Below are 16,193 nucleotides of genomic sequence, written 5' to 3' on the forward strand. Positions count from 1 at the left end.
AAAAGAATGCATTTGAATCAGTCCTAATGAGATGGATGAAACTGGAGCCCATGATACAGAGTGAAGTAAGCCAGAAAGATAAAGACCATTACAGTATACTAATGCATATATATGGAATTTAGAAAGATGGTAACGATAGCCCTATATGCAAAACAGAAAAAGAGACACAGATGTTCAGAACAGACTTTTGGACTCTGTGGGAGAAGGCGAGGGTGGGATGTTTTGAGAGAACAGCATCAAAACATGTATATCTTCAAGGGTGAAGCAAATCTCCAGCCCAGGTTGGATGCAGGAGACAAGTGCTCAGGGCTGGTGCACTGGGAAGACCCAGAGGGATCGGGTGGAGAGGGAGGTGGGAGTGGGGTCGGGATGGGGAACACATGTAAATTCATGTCAATGTATGACAAAAACCACTACAATATTGTAAAGTAATTAGCCTCCAATGATAAAAATAAATGGGAAAAAAAAAATAGTGTGTTTGGTTTCCTAAGTTCTTGTCTTTTCACTACCCACCATATCTATCAGAAACCCTGTTTTCAGGGTCTGGTTTTGTCTGCCTGGGTCTAAGCATGGAAATAGGCTTTTAAACTATACACAACAGCAGCTAAACACAGTGACACCAGCAGCCACCATGGAAAACAATGTGGAGCGGGTTCTCAAAAGACTAGATGTGGAACTACCACATGACCCAGAAATTCCATTCATGAGCATACATTCAAAAAATGAAAACACTAAGAAGAAGAGATCCATGAACCCCAATGTTCATAACAACACTATTTGTAATAGCCAAGATGTGAAAGCAACCGAAGTGTCCATCAATAAATGAATGGGTTAAAAGATGTGAAATGAATATAATGGAATTCTTCTCACCAATTAAAAAGTAGGAAATTTTGTAATTTACAGCAAATGGATGGACTTAGAGGGATTCTTCTAAGTGAAATAAGTCAGAGAAGGGAAAATGTTATATGATACCCCTTAAAGGTAGAATCTAAAAAGTGAAACAAACTAGAGAACATAACAAAACAGAAAAGAGTCACAGATATAGAGAATAAACTAGTGGTTGATGGAGTGGAGAAGGAAGAGAGAAAGTGGAAGTGGTAAGATACATGGAGGGGGTTAAGAGAGCAAATTACTAGTTATAAAATAAATGAGCTACAAAGATGTATTACACAACAGAGGAAATTATAGCCAATATTTTATAATAGCTATAAATGGAATGACGACTTCAAAAATTGTGGGCAATTATGTTGTACACATGAAACATATAAAATATTGTACAACTATATCATAAATAAGTAAATCAATAAAAATAAAACATAAGAAAAACAAAATGAAAAAATAAACATAATGCCTCCAAAAAACAAGGAAGCCGGACTTTTCCTTATCTCTCTACTTAGTTATTCCTGTGTCGTACATATATTCTTTTACGTATTCTTACCCCTGTTATCCTTATAAGAGTAATAACACCAGCACCAAAGTTACCCTTACTGATGCCCGCATGTGGCCCTCTATCACTCTCTTCTGGGCCTCTCCGATCTCTTTGTCCCTCAGAACAAATATAAAAGGGCTTTACACGGGGATAAGGATAACATGGAACACTGACATTACCTTCTCCTGTTTCTTGGGCTGGCTAGACGGAGGAAACAGTTACACAGAGAGGCCTGTGCCCAGGAAGAGAGTCACAGTTGTCACATGGCAGGCACAGGTGTGGAAGGCCTTGGCACTGCCTTTGATGGAGGAGATTTCCAGAATGGAAACTGCAGTGAAACCATAGGATCGGAGGAAAGAACCAAATCCAGAGAGAATCCCAGCCACAAAAATTAATAATAATTTGACCAATGAAGGGATTGGAACAAGACAAGGAAATAATCTGGGGCATGTCACAGAAGAAATGCCAGATGAGATTTGGCCCACAGTAGTAGAGATTAAAGCAAGAGACTGCTTGAACTAAGCTACCAAGGAAACCACTCCCAAAGGCCCCAGCAACCTTCTTCTGGCAGAGGCCAGGAGCCATGATGGGAGGGTACTGCAGGGCTGCCCACAGCAGCGGACCTGTCATAGGCCACGAGGAGCAAAGGCAGCACTCAGTCAGACCCCACCAGGATGCAACGAAGTCCTGGGCGGCACAGGCTACGAAGGAAATCGTTTTTCCAACGTTGAAGAAATCTAAAAGCATCCTTGTTGTAATAGAAGAAGAATAGCAGGTGTCAATAAAAAACAGGACACTGAAGAAAAAATACATAGGTGTATGGAGGTGGGAGTCCATGCTGATCAGGATGAGAAGACCCAGGTTACAGATGAGGGTCACAAGGTACATTCCTAGGAAGATCGGAAAGACATTCAGCTGCAGCTCTTTGTCATCTGAGATTCCCAGGAGAACAGGCATGACCACAGAGGTGTGATTTCTGTCCCCTTCCATGGACCTGATTGGTGGCATCTGCTGAGAAAAACATGAGAGAAGTAGATGCTTTCATTCTACAAACAAAAGTACTCTTCATATTTTTCAGGCATGCAGCTGACTAGCTATACAAGCTTGAATCATCAATGTCAAGTTAACCTGTGCCTTTCATGTATAATCTACACCCTTAACTAGAAAATTCTCGTGAAGATATACTGTAATTCTTTTGGAGGGGACAATAGATAGTAAATGGACATCGTTAGTATGTGTCCATTAAATGTATTAATGTCAAGCTTCCTCATTCCAGATTTTACAAATATAGGAAGATCAGAAATAGAACTAATTAGGAAAATCAGCTCCCTAATATGGTGAAAGTTGAAGGAAGTGGGGAAAACCACTAGACCATTCAGGAATGACCTAAATCAAATCCCTTATGACTATACAGTGAAAGTGAGAAATAGATTTAAGGGACTAGATCTGATAGACAGAGTGCCTGATGAACTATGGACAGAGGTTCGTGACATTGTACAGGAGACAGAAATCAACACCATCCCCAAGAGAAAGAAATGCAAAAAATAGCAAAATGGCTGTCTGAGGAGGCCTTACAAATAGCTGTGAAAAGAAGAGAAGTGAAAAGCAAAGGAGAAAAGGAAAAATATAACCATTTGAATGCAGAGTTCCTTTTTTTTTTTTTTTTCATTTTTTCATTTATTTTTGAATGCAGAGTTCCAAAGAATAGCAAGGAAAGATCAGAAAACCTTCCTCAGCGATCAATGCAAAGAAATAGAGGAAAACAATAGAATGGGAAAGACGAGAGATCTCTTGAAGAAAATTAGAGATACCAAGGGAACATTTCATGCAACGATGGGCTTGATAAAGGAAAGAAATGGTATGGACCTAGCAGAAGCAGAAGGTATTAAGAAGAGGTGGCAAGAATACACAGAAGAACTGTACAAAAAAAGATCTTCATGACCTAGATAATCACGATGGTATGATCACTCACCTAGAGCCAGACATCTTGGAATCTGAAGCCAAGTGGGCCTTAGAAAGCATCACTACAAACAAAGCTAGTGGATGTGATGGAATTCCAGTTTAGCTATTTCAAATCCTGAAAGATGATGCTGTGAACGTGCTGCACTCAATATGCCAGCAAATTTGGAAAAATCAGCAGTGGCCACAGGACTGAAAAAGGTCAGTTTTCATTCCAATCCCTAAGAAAGGCAAACACAAAGAATGCTCAAACTACCACACAATTGCACTCATTTCACACGCTGGCAAAGTAATGCTCAAAATTCTCCAAGCCTGGCTTCAACAGCACATGAACCGTGAACTACCAGATGTTCAAGCTAGTTTTAGAAAAGGCAGAGGAACCAGAGATCAAATTGCCAACATACGCTGGATCATCGAAAAAGCAAGAGAGTTCCAGAAAAGCATCTATTTCTGCTTTATTGACTATGCCAAAGACTTTGACTGTGTGGATCACAATAAACTGTGGAACATTCTGAAAGAGATGGGAATATCAGACCACCTGACCTGCCTCTTGAGAAATCTGTATTCAGGTCAGGAAGCAACAGTTCAAACTGGACAAGGAACAACAGACTGGTTCCAAATAGGTAAAGGAGTACATCAAGGCTGCATATTGTCACCCTGCTTATTTAACTTATATACAGAGTACATCATGACAAATGCTGGGCTAGAGGAAGCACAAGCTGAAATCAAGATTTCTGGGAGAAATATCAATAACTTAAGAGATGCAGATGACATCAACCTTATGGCAGAAAGTGAAGAAGAACTAGAGAGTCTCTTGATGAAAGTGAAAGAGAAGACTGAAAAAGTTTGCTTAAAGATCAACATTCAGAAAACTAACATCATGACATCTGGTCCAATCACTTCATGGCAAATAGATGGGGAAGCATTGACAGACTTTATTTTTCTGGGCTCCAATATCACTGCAGATGGTGACTACAGCCATGAATTAAAAGATGCTTACTGCTTGGAAGAAAAGTTATGACCAACCTGGACAGTGTATTGAAAAGCAGAGACATTACTTTGCCAACAAAGATCTGTCTAGTCAAAGCTATGGCTTTTCCAGTAAGCATGTCTGGATGTGAGAGTTGGACTACAAAGAATTGATGCTTTTGAGCTGTGGTATTGGAGCAGACTCTTCAGACTCCCTTGGACTGCGGGGAGATCCAACCAGTCCAACCTAAAGGAAATCAGTCCTGAATATTCATCGTTGAAGCTGAAACTCCAATACTCTGGCCACCTGATGTGATTAACTGACTCATTTGAAAAGACCCTGATGCTGGGAAAGATTGAAGGCGGGAGGAGAATGGGACGACAGAGGATGAGATGGTTGTTTGGCATCACTGACACAATGGACATGAGTTTGAGAACACTCCAGGAGTTGGTGATGGACAGGGAGGCCTGGAGTGCTCCCGTCCATGGGGTCACAAAGAGTTGGACATGACTGAGCAACTGAACTGAACTGAACTGAACTATTTGTCAAAACTCACTGAATTGTAATTTTTATTTATTTTTTTAGAAATTTATGTATTTGACTATTCTGGATCTCGGTTGCTGCACTTGGGCTTTTTCAGTTGCCGAGAGCTGGGGCTACTCTCTCACTGTGGGGCACAGGCTTCTTATTGCCGGGACTAATATGTACTTTATATCAGTTTGTTCAAGTCTGGGAAATCTGGCAAGTCTACAGTCAGTACCCATCTTGTTCTTATTTTTAAAAAGATCACAGGGACCACAAACTTACATCCTCCTACTGAAGATGAAATTTGGCCAGAGTTAAGAATACTGCCTATCTTAAATCTATTTTCCCTTTTGCACCTTAAGGTTTCCTGGCAAATATCAGCATTAAAGTAACTCTAACCATTCTACTCCAACCATTATATCACACCATACAATCACAAGTTTTGGGGACATCAAATGTTGAACACAGACAAAAGAAAAGACTTTATACCAGTTTTTCATATTTCTTCTTGGTCTACAGTATGAAATATTTAGTAACTTTATTATGTCCATGAATTCTCGTACAATTCTCATCACATCAAATATGTTCAGATGCTTGAAATAGCAGAAATGATTTGGTAGCATGATCACACTGTCCCTGTCCAATAAGGATGTGCTTAGTTGCATCTGACTCTGCAGTCCCACGCACTGTAGCCCACAGGCTCCTCTGCTCATGTGATTTCTCCAGGCAAGTGTACTGGCGTGGGTTGCCATTTCCTACTGCAAGGGATCTTCCTGAAAGGTTATTGCTGAATCAGGCAATGACACCGGAGTTCTTGGCCTCCGGAGGAGAAAAATTCAATTCAGGGCTAGAGATGAGGCTTGATCGCTCAGAGCTTTTGTGTGATAAAGTTGTATTAAAGTATAAAGGAGACAAATCTTCTGACATAGACATCAGAAGGGGGTAGGAAGAGTACCCCCTTGCTAGTGTCAGCAAAGGAGTTATATACTCTTCAATGAATCCAAAGAATGTATGGAGGTTGTAGAGACTTCACCAGACCTACACCCATAATTTATATTTTAAGATAACAGAATTATCCAACAGGTTTAATCCAGAGACTGTCCTCAGGCAGGATGCATCCTTGTAAAGGCCAGATCTACTCCCATAATTTATGTTTTAAGATAACAGAATTAGCCAGAGGGTTTAATCCAAAGACTATCCTCAGGCAGGATAAATTATTGTTATACAATCCTAAGGAATGTAGAGGGAAAAAAGTAAAAAGTTTGTCCTTTCTTCCTTCTTGAGTATTCCACACCTCTCTCTCCTTGGGGACCCCTAGACTTCTTATCACCCTGCCTAGGAAATGACTCTCTCATTCCCAACCCAGGGATCAAACCTGCGTCTCTTGCATTTCCTGCATTGGCAGGCAGATTCTTTATCACTAGCACCACCTGGGAAGCTGGCCATCTTAGGGTGAATTTTCCAAATTTAATGGGAGAGAGAGATTTGAGTCCTACAATATCAGAAATCTCTGTTGATTGTGACACTGATTTTTAATATCATCCCCATCAGAAATCCCCTTTGTACACTAGAGGCAAGAAATTACATCATGAAACTTGTCAGTAAATGGCACAGAAGGGAACACATGCTTCATTCCATTCCTCTTTATCATTCAAGCCACCTCTGCCTTCAATAGTTACAGTGGTGAGGCTAGGATATAACCCCAAGCTTATTGGGTAATTGTCCCTGAGAAGAACTTACACAAACATAAGCTATGTCATACTGGTCATCCCAGGAGGCACAATCAGGCCGATGAAGTGAAGTGAAGTAAAGTGAAAGTCACTCAATCATGTCCAACTCTTTGTGACCCCATGGACTGTACAGCCCATGGAATTCTCCAGGCCAGAATACTGGAGGGGGTAGCTGTTCCTTTCTCCAGGAGATCTTCCCAACCCAGGGATTGAACCCAGGTTTCCCACATTGCAGTCTGACTGTTCACCAGCTGAGCCACCAAGGAAGTCCAAGCAGGCCAATAGTATATCTTGTCTCTGCGTACATTGTCATCAGAAACACAGAACAAACCTTGGCCACCACCACGTCTGGATTGCGCTGTGTCAGGACAGTTGGGAGAAAAGGTTTACACACTCCAGAGGTCTGTGTCAGCTGTCTCTTCTTCAGGGTCAGAAGCCCGAGATTGAACAGGGCTCGCTCTCAGAAGCAAAAGGGAAATAGCAAGGTTCTAAACCTTAACGTTTCACAAATACTTACAGATATATTAATAAATTTTGAGGCCATTCCTCATGGAGGATGAAAACTATGAATTTCCATGATGTAAAGACATCATGTTCATGTGGCAACAAGTCAGCTGTTGGTCCATATTGGCATATTGCATATCAGATTAAGCCATCTTTGTTAAAGGAGCCAGGACTTCTATAGTCCTTTCGTATGAATATTATTGAGGGTTAAGATGATTCTAAAAAGACAAATCCACCAGAAATCTCAGTCTATGGCCTCAGCAACAACCGCCCTTCTTTTGCAACCTCTTCAAGGCATCTTTGATTTCTTTGTTTCTCAGACTGTAAATCAAAGGATTCAGCATGGGAATCATCACCGTGTAGAAGACCGATGCGAATCTGTCAAAGCTGGAGGAACCTCCAGAGCTGGAGCTCAAATAGACAAACATCCCTGAGGTATAGAAGAGGCTCACTGCCGTCAGGTGGGAAGCACAGGTGTTGAAAGCTTTGGATCTGCCTTTCACGGAAGTGATCTTTAGGATGGAGATGACAATGTAAACATAGGATATCATGATAATGGAAACATTTACTATCCCAAAGATCATTGTTGATAAAGCAGTAAAGAGTTGTGCAGAGAACGTGTCAGTGCAGGACAGAACTAACAGCTGAGGCATGTCACAGAAGAAGTGGTTGATGACATTAGGCCCACAGAACTGGAAATTCAACATGAAACACAAATAGAATATAGAAGCAGAGAGTCCAGCCAAGTAGGATCCCAGCACCATCCGACCGCAGAGAACGGGCGACATGATTGAGGAATAGAGGAGTGGGTTACAAATGGCAGCATATCGGTCATAACCCATGGCGGTCATGAGGCAAGACTCACTCAGCCCCATGGTTGAGAATACAAAATTCTGAATCACACAGTCCACATAGGTGATAATTTTCTGCTCCCGGAAGAAGTCGTAAAGCATCTTAGGGGCTGTGGCAGTCACGTAGCAGATGTCCATGAAGGACAGGTTACTGAGGAAGAAATACATGGGCGTGTGGAGGTGGGAGTCTATTCCTATTAAGATGATGAGCGACAGGTTACACGTCAGGGTCAAAATGTATATCACCAAGAATACAGCAAAAAGTACTGCGATGATCCTGGGAAAATCTGAGAATCCCAAGAGGATAAAATAAGTGATCTCTGTGATATTGCCTCCTCCAATCATTGGCTTGACACTCCTACAATCAGAAAAGTGACCAGAGGATACATTTTCTACTCGTGACATGGTAGCATTACAAGCCTCATATACAACATATTTTCCCCCACTGAGCACTGGAGAAGTGGAAATGCTTAGGGTCCTAGGGAAAGACCCCAGCTTTTCATCTTGAATTGTCAAGAAGTGCCTTCTCAGTGTTCCATGGACTATAAAGTCCATGGAATGCTCCGGGCCAGAATACTGGAGTGGGTAGCCTCTCCCTTCTCCAGGCAATCTCCCCAACCCAGGGATTGAACCCAGGTCTCCCTCATTGCAGGCGGATCCTTTACCAACTGAGCCACCAGGGAAGCCCAAGAAGGCTGGTTTGGGTGGCCTATCATTTCTCCAGCAGATCTTCCCAAACCAGGAATTGAACTGGTACCTCTACATTGCAGACAGACTCTTTACCAGCTGAGCCACAATGGAAGCCCAATTATTTTACGAGGTCTCACAAAAATTAAAAGGCATATTTTTTAAATTGACTCAAACTTTGAAATAAAGCAAAGTCTATCTCTGCCAAAGCAATTGAAATTCTCTGCTTGTATGTCACAAAGAGACGTTTGGTTAAAACAATGAGGATTTTAAAGACCTCTGATGATTTAATATGTATAACTGTTGCTTTATAATAATAAAAGGTTAAGCAGCATCATTTCAGGATAAGTTTGAGCTAGCCCTTCTTCCCATGATGGTCACCCAAATGGGTTTTCAAGAATTTCTTTTTACCCATAAAAAATTACCTTGTTTACAATAACACCTCAATTTTTTACATATGTATTCAATACATCATCTCCAAAATAATCTGGAAATTTACCTCAATTTATATTCCCAATATACTTTTGTAGAGCGCAGCATGTATGCCCAATTGTTATGAAATAAGACTTCTTAGGGAAGCCACGCACAAACTGTTCTAAAGGGAGCCTAGTACAACTCACTACTAGCCCAATTATTGTCCTAATATTCGAATATTTTGCATGGTAGGCACCATCAGTTCAATGGACATGAGTCTGAGCAAATGCCAGGAGATACTGAAGGACAGGGAAGCCTGGCGTGCTGCAGTCCTTGGGGTCACAAAGAACCGGACACAACTGAGCAACTTAACAAGCAAACGATAAGTACTGTGGTTAAAGTTCCAACTTAGAGATATAGTTCTCAGTGACATAAGCAAGATGACAACATAGGTCATGCCTGACTTCAGTTCCCCTCACCAGAAGAAAGAAAAGTGAAAGTTGCTCAGTCATATCTGACCCTCTGTGACCCCGTGGACTGTAGCCTGTCAGGCTCCTCTGTCTGTGGAATTCTCCAATGCCATAATATTGGAGTGGGTAGCCTATCCCTTCTCCAGAGGAACTTTCTGTCCCAGGAATCGAACCAGGGTCTCCTGCATTGCAGGTGGATTCTTTCCCAGCTGAGCGACCAGGGAAGCCCCACCAGAAAAACAATTAGCAGTTATTCGTAGACACGGTACCAATGAAAAAATCCTCAAGTGCAGGGATGAGGCTGAAGCGTCCCTGTGAACTAGAGAGATGGAAAAAGACCACATTAGGAGGGTGGAGGAGCGGACACATTTGACTGCATTGCCCCTCCCCTAGCTGCACCAAGAGGACCCTTCTCGGGCTGCAGTTTCTTTATGGAAAAGAGAGAGAGCTCAGTGTAGACCTCCAGCTCCCTCGGCATTATGGGTCACTTCTTAGGAAGACCCACTCTGGTCTCACGTCCTAGAAACCATGCAGGAATCTGTGGGGTGTGACCACTGAGAATGTCACTGCAACAAAGAGAGACAGGCCTTGGAACAGTCAGGGCTTGGATCTTGGCAGACTGAGTTTCAGCAGTTTTGCCTGATTTGGGACCCCAAAAAATGAGCTTTGCCATCCTGGGAGCCTCTTCTCCTGTACCTACGATTCATAACCCCATCTACTACTGAGGTTATTCAAGCATGGTAGAACACTCAGAAAATTCCATCACCCAGGAGCACATGAGGAGTGTCCAGACAGGCGCTCTGCCCATTTGCATGGCTCCATCTGGCCAGAGGACTTTGTGTGCAGTTCTGCCCAATTTGTTTCCCGAACAAGGAGCCTTGCCAGTCTTCGCCTGTTCTGTGGTTGTGTCCAGGCCAGAAGGATGATGTGTAGCCCTAACCGCTGCTGAACACAACCTTCAGCCCCACCATCCAGGAGAACTAACCAAAACATATGGGAAACTGTGTAGCCCACCCCACAGCCCTGCTTGCAGCAGTGTGTGAGCAGAGAGCCTGACCTCTCGGCCTCTCTGCAGAGCCAAGCTATGCCCCATGTGGCCAAGGAACTCGGGGTACAGTTCTTCTGACTTGGGTCCCCAGTGAGTGGGTCACAACAGCCTCGGAGCATATTCTGCAGCCCTGACCAGGCTGTGAAGTTAATTCCCAGCCCTACGTCCTGCTGGACAGAGTACTCAGTCCTGCTCAGCTCAGAAGCCTGGCCTGAGAATCCAGGTAAGAAGAGAAGCTGTCCTAATGCTACTCTTGGCCAAGAAACCAAGGCAGCAATCATATCAACTATTCCCAGCCAGCAGCATCTGCATCCCAGCCTCAGAGCCTGGACAATGTCCTCACCCCAAAATAGACTTTGATCAGTATCACTATCACTTCAGTTGCTCAGTTGTGTCTGACTCTTTGTGACCCCACAAACTGCAGCATGTCAGGTCTCCCTGTCCATCACCAACTCTTGGAGTCTGCCCAAACTCATGTCCATCGAGTCGGTGATGCCATCCAACCATCTCATCCCCTGTCATCCCCTTCTCCTCCTGCCCTCAATCTTTCCCAGCATCAGGGTCTTTTCAAATGAGTCAGTTCTTCACATCAGGTGGCCAAAGTATTGGCGTTTCAGCTTCAACATCAGTCCTTCCAATGAATATTCAGGACTGATTTCCTTTAGGATGGATTCGTTAGATCTCCTCACTGTCCAAGGGACTCTCAGGAGTCTTCTCCAACATCACAGTTCAAAAGCATCAATTCTTCAGTACTCAGCTTTCTCTATAGTCCAACTCTCACAGCCATACGTGACCACTGGAAAAACCATGGCTTTGGCTAGACAAACCTTTGTTGGCAAAGTAATGTCTCTGCTTTTTAATATGCTGTCTAGGTTGGACATCACTTTTCTTCCAAGGAGCAAGTGCCTTTTAATTTCATGGCTGCAGTCACCATCTGCAGTGATTTTGGAGTCCCCAGAAATAAAGTCTGTGACTGTTTCCACTGTTTCCCCATCTATTGGCCATGAAGTGATGGGATCAGACGCCATGATCTTAGATTTCTGAATGTTGAGTTTTAATCCAGCTTTTTCACACTTCTCTTTCACTTTCATCAAGAGGCTCTTTAGTTCTTCACATTCTGCCATAAGGTTGGTGTCATCTGCTTATCTGAGGTTATTGATATTTCTCCTGGCAATCTTGATTCAAGCTTGTGCTTCATCCAACCCATTCTTTGATAGCTAGCCCAATTGATCAAGGTCACTGCCAGATGATCTATCTAGAACTCCAAGCTGAGCTGACTGGGGAAGGGCTGTCTCTACTAAAGCAAGCCTGGAAAATCTGGAAGTAGAGATCAAAAGTGCAGACACTAACAAAGGAATCAAGGATCATGAAAAATTAGGTAAATATGACATCACTAAAGGAAACTTATAAAGCTTTAATAGCTTTATAAGAATCTGCTGGTAAAGAATACACCTGCAATGTTGGAGACCTGGGTTCGATCCCTGGGTTGGGAAGATCCTCTGGAGAAGGGAACAGCTACCCATTCCAGTATTCTGGCCTGGAGAATTCCATGGACTGTAAAGTCTATGGGAGTGCAAAGAGTCAGATGTAACTGAGTGACTTTGCTAAAGGAATAAAGATCTATAAGTGGTCTGACAAAGAACTCAGCATAATTCTCTTTAAAATGTTTGGTGAAACATAAAACCCATAAACAGACAACCGGATGAAATTAAGAAAACAATACATTAGCAAAATGAACAAAATGTGTTAAACAAAGAAAGAGAAACCATGGAAAAAAAAAAAAAAAAACAGAAATCCTGGAGCTGAAGAAATCAATAGAGACTTTTAACAGCACACTTAATAAAGCAGGAGGGAAAACAATGAAAAAGAGTTAGGGTTAGAAAGCCTAAGAGATTTATTATGGGACAACATCACCATCAAGACAAAGACATGTGCATTAGCTAATCTCTCTCTCTCTCTGTCTCTCATGCACACTACATGTGAACTAAATACAAAGGCCAAAAGTAATGAATGGCATGGTTTTCAATTTCTCCTTTGCTTCTCCAGTGGTTTTCAGCTCTCTGCAACTCCTGTATTTTGTAATAAGAACAAGTCACTAAAATGTATGCATCCTTAATCCTTAGTAGCAAAGGGAGACAGAGAGACAGGGAGAGGAAAAACAACAGAGAGAACGAGGAAGAAGGTCAGAGACAATAGATTTTCCTGACTTTTACCTACTGGCTGTGCAACACTTAGCTAGTTATTAACCTCCCAGTTGCCTCACCTGTAAATGGAGCTAATAATCCTTTACCACCTCCTTGGGTTGTTGCACGAACTGACTGACATAAAGCGCTCAAACAGTAAGAGATGAGTAAATGTCAGCAGTTCTCATTTCCGTGGTCATTCCTCACCATGAAGGGAAAAACACGGCAGGACTAATCCTGAAGTAGCAAGGAGTTCTTCATAAAATTATTTCCTGAATTAAATGGCTTCTGAACCTCGACTCTAGAATATTGTTAATAAATGATTGTATTTGTTTCTATATTGCATTATTTCCCAATCAGCAAAATTGCAAGCTCTGATTTCTGCTTTTTATGTTCCACCAAGTAGAGTGGGACTTGTGATGTTCACTATGGACAGTATGTAGACTAGTGGAGAGGTTTTACTGTAAGCATCTAATATACTAATATTTGTGTTACTCAAGAAAAATATGCTGGATACATTAAGAAATAATTCTTTAACCCATTTCTGGATATGAAAGACAAAATACATTTGTTTCATTACAATTTATAGTTTTATGAACTTTAAAATCTTTCTGTTTACTCTTATAATAGAGGACTGCCAACATACTTCTCAGCTATTTTGTCCAAGATGTGTAGGATTCAATGAGAATATTTTGAAAATATAAATTCTCACCCACATTCCCAGTATATCAACATACTTAATCAGTTCAGCCAAAGTAAGTCAAGCTTTTGACCAATCATTCACAGTGAAATCTTTCCTCTTCCCAACACAGTATAGAAACAGACTCAGCCTCAACTAAAGTTACCTGTGTAGCCCATCACTGCCAGGAAACAACAAAGAGCTGTGCGTGGTTTCACTTATCCCTGATAAAATTTATCCTAAAAATTTATGTTGTTAAAATTTGGTAAACCGCAGGAAAAGCAAATATACTGTGAACATAGTCACTCTCTTCTAATGAATCTTCTGTATGTGTTCACCAGCTTTCAAGATGGTTTGTACCAGAAAAGGTGAGTGATGTAAATATTGGTTGGAGATTTTCACTAGGGAGATATAGCTTATGAAAACTTTTTCCACATCTTATCTGCTAAGGACATGGTCATCTGCCAGACTGTGTAGAGTATAAAGTCAGGTTAAGAAAGCCAAGAATGTTGCTGGATAAAGAAGGACAATGTAAGAAAGAAAAGACTAAAAGTGACATTCAAACCAACACTACCTGTACTTGCAGTGGGGAATCTCTGATGTCTGTTTCATCTAAGCTCTGATCTCCAGACACCCAAATTATTCAAAATAATAGTGGAGAGCTACTTAAAGTATTTCAAACACCCAGTGGGAAGCTTCTAGAGTACTTTTTCATATCATTATGGCATGACCAGTTGGACTTTTGTTACACAGAAATAATGAATCGAAGCTACATATTGAAGTGGAATTCAAATTCATTATTATTTTTTACAACCATTCTCAGCAAGCATAAATTTAAAGGGTCCTTGGGATGGATAAAGTTGGGAAACACAGGCAAGCATTTTTGAGCTTAGGAAATGCCCCTGGAATTCAGTAAATTATTAGTTAAATTCAGCACTCAGTTAACTTGTACAATGTGTTAGGCTTCACAGGCATCATTTCATTTGAGTCTCAATGATCTTATTACCCCTCTTTTACCAGTGAAAAAGAGAAGGTGACAGAACTCAAAATTATATCTTTGGGAAGTTGCAGAACTAGATCTCATCACTTGTCTCTCACTACAGAGTGAGACCTGAAATTTTAAGTTAGATATTATCTTTGTCACTGAAGGTCAGAGAATTTGGGTGAGGAGAAAGGGAACCTGAGGATGAGCTTAGGAGGACGTCATGGACCTGCAGGAGGGGGAAGAATTCAAGAAAGAAAGCAACAGAGAAATACAGAACAGACTTTTGAACTCTGTAGGAGAATGTGAGGGTGGGATATTTCAAAAGAACAGCATGTATACTATCTATGGTGAAACAGATCACCAGCCCAGGTGGGATGCATGAGACAAGTGCTCGGGCCTGGTGCACTGGGAAGACCCAGAGGAATCGGGTGGAGATGGAGGTGGGAGGGGGGATCGGGATGGGGAATAAGTGTAAATCTATGGCTGATTCATATCAATGTATGACAAAACCCACTGAAATGTTGTCAAGTAATTAGCCTCCAACTAATAAAAAAATAAAATTAAAAAAAAAAAAAAAGAAAGAAAGCAACAGGACTAAAAACCTTTCTCTCTGAAGGTCCTCCTAGAAGAATCACATAGTATAGAGATAGCACAAAATCCACTCTTCTCTATATATCTTGCTTTCTCACCTTGACCAGATCCCCCAGAAAGACAAAGTTCTTGCCAAAGATTGAAATCGTCTATTTCTATCTCCCCAAAATTTTCCTATTGCAGTCAAAGATGGAACCTTTTGTCCATGAGCTGGCTGTTCACTCACAGCCAGAGAGAATTCCACACGGGGGATACTCTTAAATGTGTTAATAACGGCAGAGGTGAAAGGGAAAACACAATTAGGGAAAGAAAACTCTCCAGGCACTTGCCCTCTGGAGTCATGGTTGTCACGGAGTTCTTGTCCCTGCTAATTTCATGCTCAATTTTACTCTGTCCCTTCTGGGTCCATTCCCCACTTCCCCATAGTCCAATCATGATCTTATGATTTTAACTTTTCTTTTAATGACCTTGGAGTCATTAGAGCTGGAGATCCCTGGACCTAGGGATTATTTGGTTCAATGCATTCAATTTCCAGGTGAGGACCTGAAACCAGTGCAGCTAAGTGATTTGCTCAAATTAACATAGCCAGTTGGTAAAATTGCATGGAAAAAAAAAAACATGTGGACTTTCTGTTTACAAATAATTTTATTTTAGATATATTCATGCGTATATTTTTTCAATTGCCTTAACTGAATCAATCTCCATAGCAGCCCTGTGAGGTAGTCAAGATGTCATTTTCTATGCATAAATGAGGAAATGAAAGCAACAAGGAACACAAAAAGTTAGTAGATGACAAGGCCACGAATTATTGTGGTTACAACCATAAGCATTGTCACCAGCAAATCTGAGTCATATCATCTCTTCCACTTGAGGATTTCATAATCTTCAGCAAATTAACCTCTCTAAGCCTCAGCATTGTCACCCCAGTGTTATCATGGAGCTGACAATAGTAGCTATTACATAGAATAGCTCTTCATGTGTGTGTATGTGTGCTTACTCACACAAGATTTTTTTTAAAGCAAGATAAATTATATAAAGATAAGAAAAGCAATAGAAAAATTAATAAAAATCAAAGATAATTCTTGGAGGGATAACAAAGTGACAAAGCTTTAGCTAGACTGAGAAAAAGAGAAAGTAACCCTGACCTTAACCCTAAATGAAACTATGA

The 16,193-nt window shown here is 41.4% G+C and overlaps 1 protein-coding gene across 1 annotated transcript; it reads right to left on the reverse strand.

Annotated features, from left to right (window-relative positions):
- Positions 1–7,374: 7,374 nt before the first annotated feature.
- On the reverse strand, positions 7,375–8,316 carry LOC122678709 (olfactory receptor 5AN1-like). Its single transcript, XM_043879078.1, has one exon. The coding sequence runs from the start codon at positions 8,311–8,313 to the stop codon at positions 7,375–7,377; it is 939 nt and encodes a 312-aa protein (XP_043735013.1). The 5' UTR covers positions 8,314–8,316.
- Positions 8,317–16,193: the final 7,877 nt, after the last annotated feature.

The sequence above is a fragment of the Cervus elaphus genome, chromosome 1 (assembly GCF_910594005.1).
Source record: "Cervus elaphus chromosome 1, mCerEla1.1, whole genome shotgun sequence".
In the NCBI taxonomy this organism is placed as follows: domain Eukaryota; kingdom Metazoa; phylum Chordata; class Mammalia; order Artiodactyla; family Cervidae; genus Cervus; species Cervus elaphus.

What these genes read in the sequence shown, in the direction of transcription:
- LOC122678709 (XM_043879078.1), bottom strand. Translation starts at nt 8,313, where the DNA reads ATGATTGGAGGAGGCAATATCACAGAGATCACTTATTTTATCCTCTTG.